The sequence below is a fragment of the Ranitomeya imitator genome, chromosome 10 (assembly GCF_032444005.1).
Source record: "Ranitomeya imitator isolate aRanImi1 chromosome 10, aRanImi1.pri, whole genome shotgun sequence".
NCBI classification, from domain to species: domain Eukaryota; kingdom Metazoa; phylum Chordata; class Amphibia; order Anura; family Dendrobatidae; genus Ranitomeya; species Ranitomeya imitator.
In genome coordinates this window covers 149,999,452-150,016,262 of record NC_091291.1, presented here as the reverse complement: position 1 = coordinate 150,016,262, position 16,811 = coordinate 149,999,452, and the positions used below count along the sequence as shown (strand labels likewise).

At 47.1% G+C, this 16,811-nt stretch overlaps 2 protein-coding genes across 4 annotated transcripts in view; one reads left to right on the top strand and one right to left on the bottom strand.

Moving 5' to 3' along the window:
• Nucleotides 1–16,811, bottom strand: part of NTM (neurotrimin) — a 1,102,415-nt gene that overhangs the window by 97,545 nt on the left and 988,059 nt on the right. The window contains exon 8 of one of the 2 annotated variants that reach the window (XM_069740770.1): nucleotides 12,384–12,963. The exons of the other annotated variant lie outside the window; for it this stretch is intronic. Within the exon in view, the coding sequence (XP_069596871.1) occupies nucleotides 12,956–12,963 (8 nt within the window). The 3' untranslated portion in view covers nucleotides 12,384–12,955. Of the gene's footprint in view, nucleotides 1–12,383; nucleotides 12,964–16,811 lie in introns of those variants that run through there. 2 annotated transcript variants of the gene reach the window in all.
• The window catches only part of LOC138650901 (opioid-binding protein/cell adhesion molecule homolog), a 186,104-nt gene that overhangs the window by 68,039 nt on the left and 101,254 nt on the right, over nucleotides 1–16,811 (top strand). For both annotated transcript variants that reach the window (XM_069740773.1, XM_069740772.1), the window contains exon 2: nucleotides 10,368–10,600. In XM_069740773.1, the coding sequence (XP_069596874.1) occupies nucleotides 10,368–10,600 (233 nt within the window). The remainder of the gene's footprint in view (nucleotides 1–10,367; nucleotides 10,601–16,811) is intronic.

Here is a 16,811-nt window from a genome sequence, read left to right as displayed (position 1 = left end):
GGCTCCTGAGACCCGCGGGTGTACGCATCCCCCGTGTAATAGATGAGGCTCCTAAGACCAGTGGGTGTACGCATCCCCCGTGTAATAGATGAGGCTCCTGAGACCCGCGGGTGTACGCATCCCCCGTGTAATAGATGAGGCTCCTGAGACCCGCGGGTGTACGCATCCCCCGTGTAATAGATGAGGCTCCTGAGACCCGCGGGTGTACGCATCCCCCGTGTAATAGATGAGGCTCCTGAGACCCGCGGGTGTACGCATCCCCCGTGTAATAGATGAGGCTCCTGAGACCCGCGGGTGTACGCATCCCCCGTGTAATAGATGAGGCTCCCGAGACCCGCGGGTGTACGCATCCCCCGTGTAATAGATGAGGCTCCCGAGACCCGCGGGTGTACGCATCCCCCGTGTAATAGACGAGGCACTGGAGACCAGTGGGTGTACGCATCCCCCGTGTAATAGACGAGGCTCCGGAGACCCGCGGGTGTACACATCCCCTAAGACATGGACGAGGCTCCTGAGACCCGCGGGTGTACGCATCCCCCGTGTAATAGACGAGGCTCCGGAGACCCGCGGGTGTACACATCCCCTAAGACATGGACGAGGCTCCTGAGACCCGCGGGTGTACGCATCCCCCGTGTAATAGATGAGGCTCCTGAGACCCGCGGGTGTACGCATCCCCCGTGTAATAGATGAGGCTCCTGAGACCCGCGGGTGTACGCATCCCCCGTGTAATAGATGAGGCTCCTGAGACCCGCGGGTGTACGCATCCCCCGTGTAATAGACGAGGCTCCGGAGACCCGCGGGTGTACACATCCCCTAAGACATGGACGAGGCTCCTGAGACCCGCGGGTGTACGCATCCCCCGTGTAATAGACGAGGCACTGGAGACCAGTGGGTGTACGCATCCCCCGTGTAATAGACGAGGCTCCGGAGACCCGCGGGTGTACACATCCCCTAAGACATGGACGAGGCTTCAGAAACTTGTATTGTCCATTCTAGACCCGGGATAAAATCTGAGGATTACATTTTAATTACTTTGACTTTGTGTTAATGAAGCTGGCGATGCCGCTTCGCTCTGTAATCTGTATTGCTCAACTACCTTGGTAACCATCTGTAATAAAGCCGTTCCTGCTGTCTGCAAATCTATTTTGCTCGCACTAATATTTTTTTAGTTCGTGATGCAGCTGATGTTCAAAGTCCTGAGACATAATGCAATTGCCATTAAGTCTTCTAAATTCTGCATTTCTTATGAAAGAATTCCGGCCGTAGATGGCAGAGAATATAGTGGTGGTGAAGCCGATCGAGGTTTCTCACCGGTCCCATGGACTCCTCATGTTGTGCAGATGTACATATGGCAGCAGATAAGTCCGTAGTGCTTGACGTGTCATTGTGGCCATTACTCTTCATTAGGGTTGAATCTGAGGACGTCCTGAGGAGATTCCTTTTCAATAATGTCACTATCTCATCTAATGCCGTCTTGGTGCCTTGTGTTTTGGTTAGCGTGACCAGGCTCGACCTTACGTGCTCTTCCACAGGTGCGGTCGTGTGATCTTGCTCCTCTTTTGTTATAAAATCTGAAAGAACGTGAACTGATGATATACGGAATTGTCGCAAGCACTCTTTCAGAACTTGGGGCTAATTGACTTCTAGGTGGACATGTATTCGCCTTTGATAACCATTAAAGGTCCTGGAACCTCCGCACAGCTTCGGCTATATCGGTAATGAAATCTGTGAGCTTTCCTGGGCTCATTAGTTAGTGGGAGACGTAAGTAATCTGTTAGAGGTGCAGATTCGGAGAGGGCCTTCATGTCACTACAAAGTATAACTGACAATTTACATGGTATCTTGGAGAGGTCTCGCATCATGATGGTCTCAACACTTCAGCCCTCTACATCTATTCCTTATCAGTAGTGGCCTGCAAGTCACTAGTATTCTCGGGTTTGCTGCAGCTGCCTTCTTCACACCACACCAAAGATTTGCTATGGGGTTCAAGTCAGGAGACTGACAACCACTTTAGAATCTTCAGTGACTTTTTTTGATACCAAGCATTGATGGACTGTTAGATATGCTTGGGATCACTGTTTGAAGGTTCAATTATCTGAGCTTCAGTTCCTCACAGAAGGCATGATTTCTCTCTTAGGATTGCCTGGTACTTGATTGAAATTATCTTGTCCTCCACATGCTTCATTTTTCTCGCCCCAGAGCATCAACTAGCCTCCTGCCATTCTTCTCTGTAGCCATTGGCAATTCACCACCATGCTTCACTGTAGGCATCATCAAGTGTCAAGCCCCCGCCGTGCGGTGCTGCAAGCATCGCCTCCTCCCCACCGTGCGGTGCTGCAAGCATCGCCTCCCCCCAGCCGTGTGGTGCTGCAAGCATCGCCTCCCCCCCCCCCCACCGTGCGGTGCTGCAAGCATCGCGTCCCCCCAGCCATGCGGTGCTGCAAGCATCGCCTCGCCCCCGCCGTGCGGTCTGCAGGTTGTCTTCTTTTCAGAGGAGGCTGACGCACTGCTGATCCATAGTAAAGATCCAGTTAGGTTTCTTTGCTCCACAAACTTCTGTGGTTCTTTCTATGGTATGGTAAGACAACTTTTCTTGTGCTTTTGGGACAGTAGAGATTACATCATGGAGTTCAAGAATGAGACCTGTAGCATTTTATGTGCCACTAGATGGTGGCCAGATTCTAAAGCATCGGGTATTCTAGAATATGTATGTAGTTTATTTATGAAGTTTTCAGAATAATGCAATTTATACACAGGATTCGGCCGGCCGCGAGCAATTAGCGAAGCGTGGTTCAAATTCTGCACCAATTCGCGGGCGGACTGCGCCTGTCGCTGATTGTTCGCGGCCGGGCTTGACCAATCGGTGAAGCCAGGGCCGGCTCCACGTTTTTGTGGGCCCCGGACGAAAGTCTATGGGCCCTCCTCTTTAACACATACCATGATTCATGATGCACAGCCAAGTAGCATACAGCCCACATAGTATATAGCACAGGCCACCTAGTATATAGCACAGGACACGTAGTATATAGTCCAGCCACGTAGTATATTGCCCAGCCACGTAGCATATAGCACAGGCCACGTAGTATATTGCCCAGCCACGTAGCATATTGCCCAGCCACGTAGCATATTGCCCAGCCACGTAGCATATAGCACAGCCACGTAGCATATAGCACAGGCCACGTAGTATATAGCACAGGCCACGTAGTATATAGTCCAGCCACGTAGTATATTGTCCAGCCACGTAGCATATAGCACAGGCCACGTAGCATATAGCAAAGGCCACGCAGCATATTGCCCAGCCATGCAGCATATTGCCCAGCCACGTAGCATATTGCCCAGCCACGTAGCATATTGCCCAGCCACGTAGCATATTGCCCAGCCACGTAGCCTATAGCACAGCCACGTAGCCTATAGCACAGCCACGTAGTATATAGCAATGTGGGCACCATATCCCTGTTAAAAATAATAATTAAAAAAAAAGTTATATACTCACCCTCCGTCGCCCCCTGGATCCAGCCGAGGCGTTTACCGATGGTCCTCGCGACGCTCTGGTCCCAAGAGTGCATTGTGGTCTCACGAGATGATGTAGCGGTCTCGAGAGACTGGTACGTCATCATCTCGTGAGACCGCAATGCATGGAGCGGTCACCGGAGCGTCGTGAGGAGCGGGAAAGGCCTGGGCTGGATTCGGGGGGCCGACGGAGGGTGAGTATATATAACGATTTTTTATTATTTTTAACATTAGATCTTTTTATTGATGCTGCATAGGCAGCATTAATAGTAAAAAGTTGGTCACACAGGGTTAATAGCAGCGTTAACCGAGTGCATTACACCGTGGCATAACGCGGTGTAACGCAGCCATTAACCCTGTGTGAGCGCTGACTGGAGAGGAGTATGGAGCGGCCATTTTGTCGCCGGACTGTGCCCGTCACTGATTTGTCATGGCCGTTTTGCCGCGACCAATCAGCGACTTGGGATTTCTGCTACAGACAGAAAGATGGAAGTGACCCTTAGACAATTATATAGTAGATACTGTTCACTTGCTGACCCGTGGATAACTTTATATGCTTTATCATGAGCTCCATCTGGTGAGTAGAATTTGATTCCATCAGTTCACTTTGCGTTGGATGAGGCCCGCTTTGCGCCGATCTCTCAGCAGCATTCCTTGGATACTGTTCAAACTGAAACCTCAGTACCTGATGCCACCAAATCTCGCAAGTCTTCACTGGAGGGATTCTGAGCACCTGCTGCCTAATGATTGGTGGCTGGCGGGCAGCTTCCATTTTGTCTTTTCCAGGTAGTGTAGTCTGTGACGGCCTCTTTCTTCCTTCTCAATCTGTATTTGATTGTCTTGTGTGATCACTATGTTTTATGTCCAAAAGTTCTCCTTGACTGGATCAGATCTCGGGAACATTATGCATGGAGATGAATGAGCATATTCTGCTTATCACCGAATGGTCACAAAATGAGATGGGGCAGAATGTGGTAGGAAAGACTGTGAGGAGCACTGGACCCCAGACCTCCTCACCACGTGTGATCATAGAGGGTCGAGGTACATGTAAGACTACTGATGTTCAGGAGGAAAGCTTCTAGAGGCCAGCTCTCTGCTCCTGGATCTGACACGTGGAGGCCGGTGATCTGTTTACCGTATCACAATCTCTATAAAAGCTCTAAGTATAGAGTGGATCTGCTGGAGTTGGCATCGGACATTGCACTGTTGGCCGCTGATGTCTCCTGTTTTCCAGTATGGTGGGCAGCAGCTGCAGCATGAGATGGTCTTTTCTTCTATCTTCTGGTCAGTGCTGCTCCTTCCAGCTGGCATTGTCTTTCTGGCGAGCAGATTGTGCTCCTTCCGTTCAGTGGAAGCCTTTTCTCCGTGTTATTAGTGCCCATCATGGCGCAGCTCCTGATCATTTCATTGGATCAGCATTGGTCTTTTAAAACTGGATTTGATTAATGCCAAACTCTGATAATGAGGCGATGCCAACACAGCATGTTCCGCACGTTGTTCCTCTGCTCCTACGCGGGTGAGGGTTGTAATCCGCTCTCCTACCGAAACACAGATTGTCACACTTTTATTCAAGGTGCTCGCTCACATGTGATCAACTGTAAAGATGGCACATGTCTGGCAGGGGGCTGCATCATGGCCATGTATAATATGAAAATATTCTTCATCAATACTTTTTTATTGATATCTACACTGGACAGACTTGTGTTATGTTCTCAGGCACTTCAAGAAAGACCACAGGACTACTGATCAGGTTTAGGTTTGCTGTATGAAGTGGAATCTCCCACTACGATGCAGTAATGGCGTATCGGACTGTATCGTATAAGTATTATCAATCACTATGATCAAAGGGAATCCCACACCGCAGCCTCAGATTTAGGTCTACTGGAGGATCTGCTGTGTTCTGAGTGTGGTGCTTGGTATATGAAAAATGCTCAAATGTTTAGGCTTTGTGGTAAATATGGAGTGAGATTTTTTTACTGTGTTGACGGTTTATGGCGGGTGTTGTGTTCCCTGTGTGGGGTGTTCCAGTGTACGGCGGGCCTTTTGGGGTGTTCCTGATGCAGTGGTTAGTGTGTGGCAGAAGGTCCCAAGAAAAGACCATTTGTGAACCAATGACAGGGTCATCACTACCGACGACCCTCGCTACTGGTCTCTGCACCGACTACCCTAGCTGCCGGTCTCTGCACCGACTACCCTAGCTGCCGGTCTCTGTACCGACTACCCTAGCTGCCGGTCTCTGCACCGACTACCCTAGCTGCCGGTCTCTGCACCGACTACCCTCGACGCCTGTCTCTGCCCCGGCGACCCTCGCCGCCGGTGTCTGCATCGGCGACTGTTGACCGTCCTAGGGTATATAATATATATATGTATGTATATATATATATATATATCACAGAGTGTGACTATAGAGGAGCTGTGGATATATAGTATATACAGAGTGTGACTACAGAGAGGAGCTGTGGATATATAGTATATACAGAGTGTGACTACAGAGAGGAGCTGTGGATATATAGTATATACAGAGTGTGACTACAGAGGAGCTGTGGATATATAGTATATACAGAGTGACTACAGAGGAGCTGTGGATATATAGTATATACAGAGTGACTACAGAGAGGAGCTGTGGATATATAGTATATACAGAGTGACTACAGAGGAGCTGTGGATATATAGTATATACAGAGTGACTACAGAGAGGAGCTGTGGATATCTAGTATACAGTCATGGCCAAAAGTATTAACACCCCTGCAATTCTGTCAGATAATACTCAGTTTCTTCCTGAAAATGATTGCAATCACAAATTCTTTGGTATTATTATCTTCATTTAATTTGTCTTAAATGAAAAAACACAAAAGAGAATGAAGCAAAAAGCAAAACATTGATCATTTCACACAAAACTCAAAAAATGGGCCAGACAAAAGTATTGGCACCCTCAGCCTAATACTTGGTTGCACAACCTTTAGCCAAAATACCTGCGACCAACCGCTTCTGGTAACCATCAATGAGTTTCTTACAATGCTCTGCTGGAATTTTAGACCGTTCTTCTTTGGCAAACTGCTCCAGGTCCCTGATATTTGAAGGGTGCCTTCTCCAAACGGCCATTTTTAGATCTCTCCACAGGTGTTCTATGGGATTCCGGTCTGGACTCATTGCTGGCCACCTTAGAAGTCTCCAGTGCTTTCTCTCAAACCATTTTCTAGTGCTTTTTGAAGTGTGTTTTGGGTCATTGTCCTGCTGGAAGACCCATGACCTCTGAGGGAGACCCAGCTTTCTCACACTGGGCCCTACATTATGCTGCAAAATTTGTTGGTAGTCTTCAGACTTCATAATGCCATGCACACGGTCAAGCAGTCCAGTGCCAGAGGCAGCAAAGCAACCCCAAAACATCAGGGAACCTCCGCCATGTTTGACTGTAGGGACTGTGTTCTTTTCTTTGAATGCCTCTTTTTTACTCCTGTAAACTCTATGTTGATGCCTTTGTCCAAAAAGCTCTACTTTTGTCTCATCTGACCAGAGAACATTCTTCCAAAACGTTTTAGGCTTTTTCAGGTAAGTTTTGGCAAACTCCAGCCTGGCTTTTTTATGTCTTGGGGTAAGAAGTGGGGTCTTCCTGGGTCTCCTACCATACAGTCCCTTCTCATTCAGATGCCGAAGGATAGTACGGGTTGACACTGTTGTACCCTCGGACTGCAGGGCAGCTTGAACTTGTTTGGATGTTAGTCGAGGTTCTTTATCCAACATCCGCACAATCTTGCGTTGAAATCTCTTGTCAATTTTTCTTTTTCGTCCACATCTAGGGAGGTTAGCCACAGTGCCATGGGCTTTAAACTTCTTGATGACACTGCGCACGGTAGACACAGGAACAATCAGGTCTTTGGAGATGGACCTATAGCCTTGAGATTGCTCATGCTTCCTCACAATTTGGTTTCTCAAGTCCTCACAGTTCTTTGGTCTTCTTTCTTTTCTCCATGCTCAATGTGGTCACACAAGGACACAGGACAGAGGTTGAGTCAACTTTAATCCATGTCAACTGGCTGCAAGTGTGATTTAGTTATTGCCAACACCTGTTAGGTGCCACAGGTAAGTTACAGGTGCTGTTAATTACACTAATTAGAGAAGCATCACATGATTTTTCGAACAGTGCCAATACTTTTGTCCACCCCCTTTTTTTATGTTTGGTGTGGAATTATATCCAATTTGGCTTTAGGACAATTCTTTTTGTGTTTTTTCATTTAAGACAAATTAAATGAAGATAATAATACCAAAGAATTTGTGATTGCAATCATTTTCAGGAAGAAACTGAGTATTATCTGACAGAATTGGAGGGGTGTTAATACTTTTGGCCATGACTGTATACAGAGTGTGACTACAGAGGAGCTGTGGATATATAGTATATATAGAGCGTGTGACTACAGAGAGGAGCTGTGGATATATAGTATATACTGAGTGTGACTACAGAGAGGAGCTGTGGATATATAGTATATACAGAGTGTGACTACAGAGAGGAGCTGTGGATATATAGTATATACAGAGTGTTACTACAGAGAGGATCTGTGGATATATAGTATATACAGAGCGTGTGACTACAGAGAGGAGCTGTGGATATATAGTATATACAGAGTGTGACTACAGAGGAGCTGTGGATATCTAGTATATACAGAGTGTGACTACAGAGGAGCTGTGGATATATAGTATATACAGAGTGTGACTACAGAGGAGCTGTGGATGTATAGTATATACAGAGCGTGTGACTACAGAGGAGCTGTGGATATATAGTATATACAGAGTGTGACTACAGAGGAGCTGTGGATATATAGTATATACAGAGTGACTACAGAGGAGCTGTGGATATCTAGTATATAGTGTGTGACTACAGAGGAGCTGTGGATATCTAGTATATACAGAGTGTGACTACAGAGGAGCTGTGGATATATAGTATATACAGAGCGTGTGACTACAGAGGAGCTGTGGATATATAGTATATACAGAGTGACTACAGAGAGGAGCTGTGGATATCTAGTATTTACAGAGTGTGACTACAGAGGAGCTGTGGATATATAGTATATACAGGGTGTGTGACTACAGAGGAGCTGTGGATATCTAGTATATACAGAGTGTGACTACAGAGTGGAGCTGTGGATATCTAGTATATATAGAGTGTGACTACAGAGGAGCTGTGGATATATAGTATATACAGAGCGTGTGACTACAGAGGAGCTGTGGATATCTAGTATATACAGAGTGTGACTACAGAGGAGCTGTGGATATATAGTATATACAGAGCGTGTGACTACAGAGGAGCTGTGGATATATAGTATATACAGAGCGTGTGACTACAGAGAAGAGCTGTAGATATATAGTATATACAGAGTGTGACTACAGAGGAGCTGTGGATATATAGTATATACAGGGTGTGTGACTACAGAGGAGCTGTGGATATATAATATATACAGAGTGACTACAGAGAGGAGCTGTGGATATCTAGTATATACAGAGTGTGACTACAGAGGAGCTGTGGATATCTAGTATATACAGAGTGTGACTACAGAGTGGAGCTGTGGATATCTAGTATATACAGAGTGTGACTACAGAGAGGAGCTGTGGATATATAGTATATACAGAGCGTGTGACTACAGAGAGGAGCTGTGGATATATAGTATATACAGAGCGTGTGACTACAGAGAGGAGCTGTGGATATCTAGTATATACAGAGTGTGACTACAGAGGAGCTGTGGATATATAGTATATACAGGGTGTGTGACTACAGAGGAGCTGTGGATATCTAGTATATACAGAGTGTGACTACAGAGTGGAGCTGTGGATATCTAGTATATACAGTGTGTGACTACAGAGAGGAGCTGTGGATATATAGTATATACAGAGCGTGTGACTACAGAGAGGAGCTGTGGATATAGTATATACAGAGCGTGTGACTACAGAGAGGAGCTGTGGATATATAGTATATACAGTGTGAGACTACAGAGGAGCTGTGGATATATAGTATATATAGAGCGTGTGACTACAGAGGAGCTGTGGATATATAGTATATACAGAGTGTGACTACAGAGGAGCTGTGGATATATAGTATATACAGAGTGACTACAGAGAGGAGCTGTGGACATATAGTATATACAGAGCGTGTGACTACAGAGAGGAGCTGTGGATATATAGTATATATAGAGCGTGTGACTATAGAGGAGCTGTGGATATATAGTATATACAGAGTGTGTGACTACAGAGGAGCTGTGGATATATAGTATATACAGAGCGTGTGACTACAGAGAAGAGCTGTAGATATATAGTATATACAGAGTGTGACTACAGAGGAGCTGTGGATATATAGTATATACAGAGCGTGTGACTACAGAGAGGAGCTGTGGATATCTAGTATATACAGAGTGACTACAGAGGAGCTGTGGATATATAGTATATACAGAGTGTGACTACAGAGGAGCTGTGGATATATAGTATATACAGAGTGTGACTACAGAGGAGCTGTGGATATATAGTATATACAGAGCGTGTGACTACAGAGAGGAGCTGTGGATATCTAGTATATACAGAGTGACTACAGAGGAGCTGTGGATATATAGTATATACAGAGTGTGTGACTATAGAGAGGAGCCGTGTAATTTTCTCTTCTGAATGTTTGGTCCAGTGGACCGACAGTTGGGATCAGGAGAGATTGATTTTGTCCTCGGGCGTGGGCTGGCTCATGCATTGTGGTTGTTCTTATGACCCTTCCTTTTTCCCTTTCTCATCCCTTGGTGGAGCTTGATGGACATTTGTCTTATTTCAACTCTGTTAACTCTTTAACTATCAGAGTTGTATCGTTATCAAACTCCTTTCTTCTACAGGTGTGCGTTGGACAACAGAGTGACCCGCGTGGCCTGGCTGAACCGCAGCACCATCTTATACACCAGCAATGACAAGTGGTCCATAGACCCCCGGGTAGTACTTGTAGCGAACACCAAGAGCCAGTACATCATTGAGATCCAGAACGTGGGCATTTATGACGAGGGACCCTACACCTGCTCCGTACAGACAGACAATCGCCCCAGAACCTCCCGTGTGCACCTCATTGTACAAGGTAAGTGTCAGTCCTAGACACCGGCCACTGATCAGTTTCGGTTTGGGCATTAGATGATTTTTCTCCTGAAAATTGCATTTTTTGGGTGTAAGATGAGGTCTATAATTGGAGGAACGACAGGTGAGGCTGGGAGGTGTTCAGACAGGTCTCATGTTGGCAAGAGAAATTATTGTATAAATCGGCCCATTGTGGCCATTCTTGAGGGAGCCTCAATGTTCTGGTTGTTCCATCATCATATACTGCAGGCAGTGATCTGTGGTGTTGTACCGGAGAAGAGCAGGGAGCGAATATTCCTACAGTACCGTGGCATGACTGCACTTATATAGCAGCCAGGTAGGGGAATAGGGCATGCTTTCTATACCGTCTGATGGTGGACTCCTAACTCCATGATGGCCAAGATTTCTTTCATGCTCGATGCTGTTTACAGGCATGAAATGCTTTATCTTCTCCAATACATTCCAAAACCGCCTCGAAATGTTCTGAGGGATGTAGTCTCCGGACTTTTATGTGCCCTCTGAACATTGGCCGCAATCTGTGTGCTAAGGCCACAGATTATAACAGTGGCGAGAACAGAGCTCCCCACCATGGCGCCAATGACACACTGAAGACCCCAGTCAGACACATCCGACCATTGGGCTACGGACGAATCCTCGTCACCAGCAGCTGAGCGTGGAAGTGTACATGGCCATTATCCGTAAGATGGATACAAACGGGGTCCGTCTCTTGTCTGCTGGATTTGGGGAACTTCACAGATACTAGAAGTCTGAAAATGATCCCCAGGATGAGAGCAGTGCCCACATCTGATCCTCAGCCGCAGGAATCTGCTCCTGATCAGCCAATCTATACCTTTCACAGTTCCTTTGCCTGAAGTCACACTCCATACTGGCCGTGAATCAAGCAAGAGGGCGGAGGTGCTGGGAGTAGAGCTGGAGTGACAGAGGCCTCAGACATACCATAGTACTTCAGCCTCACTTCCATCTCAAACAGGGATTTTTCATGCACTGGGGACAGACCGGCCATGTAAAGGGATTGCTGGCTTTAATTTGAAACAGCTACAGCGCATATAAATAATTTGAGGTTGGAAATCCTGCTGGCAGGATAATTTAAGGATTATGCAGCGATTTTGATGTGGGTTATCAGTAAGTACACCAGCCTCACCAGGTCAAAAAGATCTATGCAATATTGTATCCTGACATTTGGTGACAGATCTGCTTGACCGTGTCCAAGATGATGTGACCTGGTCACAGGTCACACTGTTCCCTCCATCTGGTGCCACCCTGCAAAGGTGCCATTGAGTCGCCACTTGTTGGGGAGAAGTGGAACAGGTGCGAGGATGCCATATTGCAGAGACCAATGTGAGAGGAGTGGTTTTCCCCAGCGACGGGGAGATTGTGGTGAGAGCTGAGCCATGTTCCCGCAGACACTCTGTTCTCGGTTCACAGGGAGATTCTGACACATGACATTTCGAAAGGGCCATTAAGGGATAAAGTGTGGTATTGATGAGGCCTTCAGGTTCTCGCAGTGTCGGGGCATTGTGCAGGCTTGAGGAGTCACGGGTATATGGATCCCTTCTGTGTGCGCTCACACCGGCCAGCAATAGACTGCCGGGAACCAGAACTCATGGGGAATGTCTGCCGGCCAAGGTGACACAGATGTCGGTAAGCTTCTCTGCTCCAGACAAGCAGAACCTGACCGATATTCTGATGTCTCTTCATACATTTCCAGGAGGAGATAGAGGAATGGCAGAAAAAATGCTCCAATATTTCTATTTAATGGGAATGCAAACATGTCAGGGCAACGGAAGAGACCTCTACAAGGAGAGAAAGGTTCCAGCACCAGGCATCTCTTCAGAAAACTGCCATCATGCTTAATTTTTCATTACCTTGGTCTTAGTGACATAAAACTAAAGTATGCAATGTATACGTTTCTCTGAAAATAAATGGGGCTCATGAGCGTCCTCCATGCGCCTGAGGTTTATCCACTACCGGAGGTGAAAGTTATTGGGCCCCTGATTATATGAATGAGAAAAACTGTGGGGGAAACCACCGAGTGCAAACCGGCTGTGAAGAAGTGGCTGTCGGCCAGTCCAGCGGGGAAGGATGTAAGACACGCAGCTCTGCGCCCGCACACTTTACCAGACGAAAACCGGCCATCTTCCTGAAAATTCCTCCTAGCCGGGCTCCTCGGGGGTAATAATAAATGACTAGAAACGCTGATCTGAAATGTTCTGATCCGATGAATGGATGTCCAGCCAATTAGACTGTTCTTAGGATACAATATGTATTTGGACCACATGGATGTCCTCTCGCTGGGCAGCCGCTGATCAGTACTCTCCTTTTCAGCAGAATGGAAGGCTTAGGCTCCTAAGGGGCAGGAAAGAAGGGGACCATAAACTCTATAAGTTGTACATATCATACACACATTAAATGTACTGTATGTACAATATTACCAGGTACTAAGGGGGAGAAATTCCACCCAAGAAGTATAAGAGACTCTGGAAACTACCACACAAGGAAGTGAAAAGCTCCAGTGCCATGAGTGGGAGGAGTTACCCACAAGCCCTTCCCCTGCAGAGCAGTATACATAGACGTCACATCATGTATTGATGATTAAGGTGGATACTAAAGAGGCTTACCATATAGTATATAATAAGTTTACACACCTGTCATGGATCCCTCTCCGTGCTGTCACTAATTTGTCACGTGACCGCTCTCAGCACGTGACTTGGGGTTGTGCCTGCAAGGGTTAATCTATCACCCCACTCTGTCCAGCATTCAACCTCTGTCCTATGCTGTAATGAGAGCATAAATCACACACCGGCCCAGGCCACACACCCGCTCATACACGCTGCCACCACTCACCGAATACACGGGCGATGAGTCCTAGAAATATTACTAATACGGTCTACCACTCACAAGGCTCACACACCTTAGGCCAGTGTTCCCCAACTCCAGTCCTCAAGAGCCACCAACAGGTCATGTTTTCAGGGTTTCCTTAGTATTGCACATGTGATAATTACATCACCTGGACAGGCAAGCATTCAATCACCTGTGGAATACTAAGGAAATCCTGAAAACATGACCTGTTGGTGGCTCTTGAGGACCGGAGTTGGGGAACACTGCCTTAGGCTATGGATTCTTTAGAACATACAAGGTTCAACTGTTAAAGTTTTATGCTTTAATACAAAAAGGTTCAGTGCTTACAGTAAAGAAAAATGTATAAAAATATGGTAAAGACATACAGCTATGCAAAACAGTATAAAATAAACAGGAGAAAACATACAGAAATAGCTAAGGCTATGTGCACACGTTGCGGATTAGCCTGTGGAATTTTTTGTGCGGATTTCTTGCGTTTTTACCCCTGCGGATTTCTATAATGGAATAGATGCAAAAGCGCTGTAGATCTGCACAAAAGTGACATGCTACTTCTTTTAATCCACAGCGTTTCCGCGCGGAATTTTCTGCACCATTAGCACAGCTTTTTTTTTTTTCATTGATTTACATTGTACTGTAAATCACTTGTGGATCTGCAGCGTTTCTGCACGGTAAAAAAACGTCGCGGATCCACAGGAAATCCGCAACGTGTGCACATAGCCTAACTTGTTGTCTGCTTCTGCTCCCTGAGGGTAGGATGAATATAGACTGGATCACATCAGCTTCCCAGGCTGCACTCACATGTGAACAATTTTGAATGTATACAAGCCAAATTTATAGATTTCTAGACCAGCCCCTCAAGTTCATATTCTAATTACTTGTTTTTGATTGGATCATGGCCACGCCCCCAATGAATATATTATTTTTTCTGAGATCCTTTGGGTACAGCTTCCCACAGCTAGTAACATAGTTATGGTTGAAGGAAGACTAAGTTCATCTAGTTCAACCCGTAGCCTAACCTAACATGCCCTAAGATGTTGATCCAGAGGAAGGCAAAAAACCCCATGTGGCAAAGAGTAAGCTCCACATTGGGGGAAAAAATTCCTCCACATACGGCAATCAGACTAGTTCCCTGGATCAACGCCCTATCAAGGAATCTAGTGTATATACCCTGTAACATTATACTTTTCCAGAAAGTTATCCAGTCCCCTCTTAAATGTAAGTAATGAATCACTCATTACAACATCATACGGCAGAGAGTTCCATAGTCTCACTGCTCTTACAGTAAAGAACCCGCATCTGTTATTATGCCTAAACCTTCTTTCCTCCAGACGTAGAGGATGCCCCCTTGTCTCTGTCTCAGGTCTATGATTATAAAGATCATCAGAAAGGTCTTTGTACTGTCCCCTCATATATTTATACCGTATATACTCGAGTATAAGCCGAGATTTTCAGCCCAAATTTTTGGGCTGAAAGTGCCCCCCTCGGCTTATACTCGAGTCACGGTAGCGGTGGGGTCGGCAGGTGAGGGGGTGAGGGCACTGGGGTATACTTACCTAGTCCCAGCGATCCTCGCGCTGTCCCTGCCGTCCCACGGGCTTCGGCGCTGCAGTTTCTTCCTCTCTTCAGCGGTCACGTGGGACCGCTCATTACAGAAATGAATAAGCGGCTCCACCTCCCATAGGGGCGGAGCCGCTTATTCATTTCTCTAATCAGCGGTGCCGGTGACCGCTGATAGAGAAAGAAGCTGCGGCACCGAAGACAGGAGGGGACAGCGCGAGGATCGCCAGGACTAGGTGAGTATAGCATAGTCACCTGTCCTCGTTCCAGCCGCCGGGCGCCGATCCATCTTCCCGGCCGGCGCCTCCATCTTCCCGGCGTCTCTGCTCTCTGACTGTTCAGGTCAGAGGGCGCGATGACGCATATAGTGTGCGCGGCGCCCTCTGCCTGATCAGTCAGAGCAGAGACGCCGGGAAGATGGAGGCGCCGGAACGAGACGCCGGGAGCTGCAATCAAGGGAGGTGAGTATGTGTTTTTTTTTCTTTATTGCGGCAGCGGCGGCACAAATTTATGTGGAACATCTATGGGGCACAGTGAACGGTGCAGAGCACCGTATATGGCACAGCTAGGGGGCACAGTGAACGGTGCAGAGCACCGTATATGGCACAGCACAGCTATGGGGCACAGTGAACGGTGCAGAGCACCGTATATGGCACAGCACAGCTATGGGGCACAGTGAACGGTGCAGAGCACCGTATATGGCACAGCACAGCTATGTATGGGGCACAGTGAACGGTGCAGAGCACCGTATATGGCACAGCACAGCTATGTATGGGGCACAGTGAACGGTGCAGAGCACCGTATATGGCACAGCACAGCTATGTATGGGGCACAGTGAACGGTGCAGAGCACCGTATATGGCACAGCTATGTATGGGGCACAGTGAACGGTGCAGAGCACCGTATATGGCACAGCACAGCTATGTATGGGGCACAGTGAACGGTGCAGAGCACCGTATATGGCACAGCACAGCTATGTATGGGGCACAGTGAACGGTGCAGAGCACCGTATATGGCACAGCTATGTATGGGGCACAGTGAACGGTGCAGAGCACCGTATATGGCACAGCACAGCTATGTATGGGGCACAGTGAACGGTGCAGAGCACCGTATATGGCACAGCACAGCTATGTATGGGGCACAGTGAACGGTGCAGAGCACCGTATATGGCACAGCACAGCTATGTATGGGGCACAGTGAACGGTGCAGAGCACCGTATATGGCACAGCACAGCTATGGGGCACAGTGAACGGTGCAGAGCACCGTATATGGCACAGCACAGCTATGGGGCACAGTGAACGGTGCAGAGCACCGTATATGGCACAGCTATGGGGCACAGTGAACGGTGCAGAGCACCGTATATGGCACATCTATGGGGCACAATGAACGGTGCAGAGCACTATATGGTTCACACCTATGGGGAAATATGAACGGTGCAGAGCACTATATGGCACAGCTATGGGGAAATAATGATCTATTTTTATTTTTGAAATTCACCGGTAAATGCTGCATTTCCACCCTAGGCTTATACTCGAGTCAATAAGTTTTCCCAGTTTTTTGTGGCAAAATTAGGGGGGTCGGCTTATACTCGGGTCGGCTTATACTCGAGTATATACGGTATATTAACATAAGATCACCCCTTAGCCTTCGTTTTTCCAAACTAAATAGCCCCAAGTGTAATAACCTATCTTGGTATTGCAGACCCCCCAGTCCTCTAATAACCTTGGTCGCTCTTCTCTGCACCCGCTCCAGTTCAGCGATGTCTTTCTTATACACTGG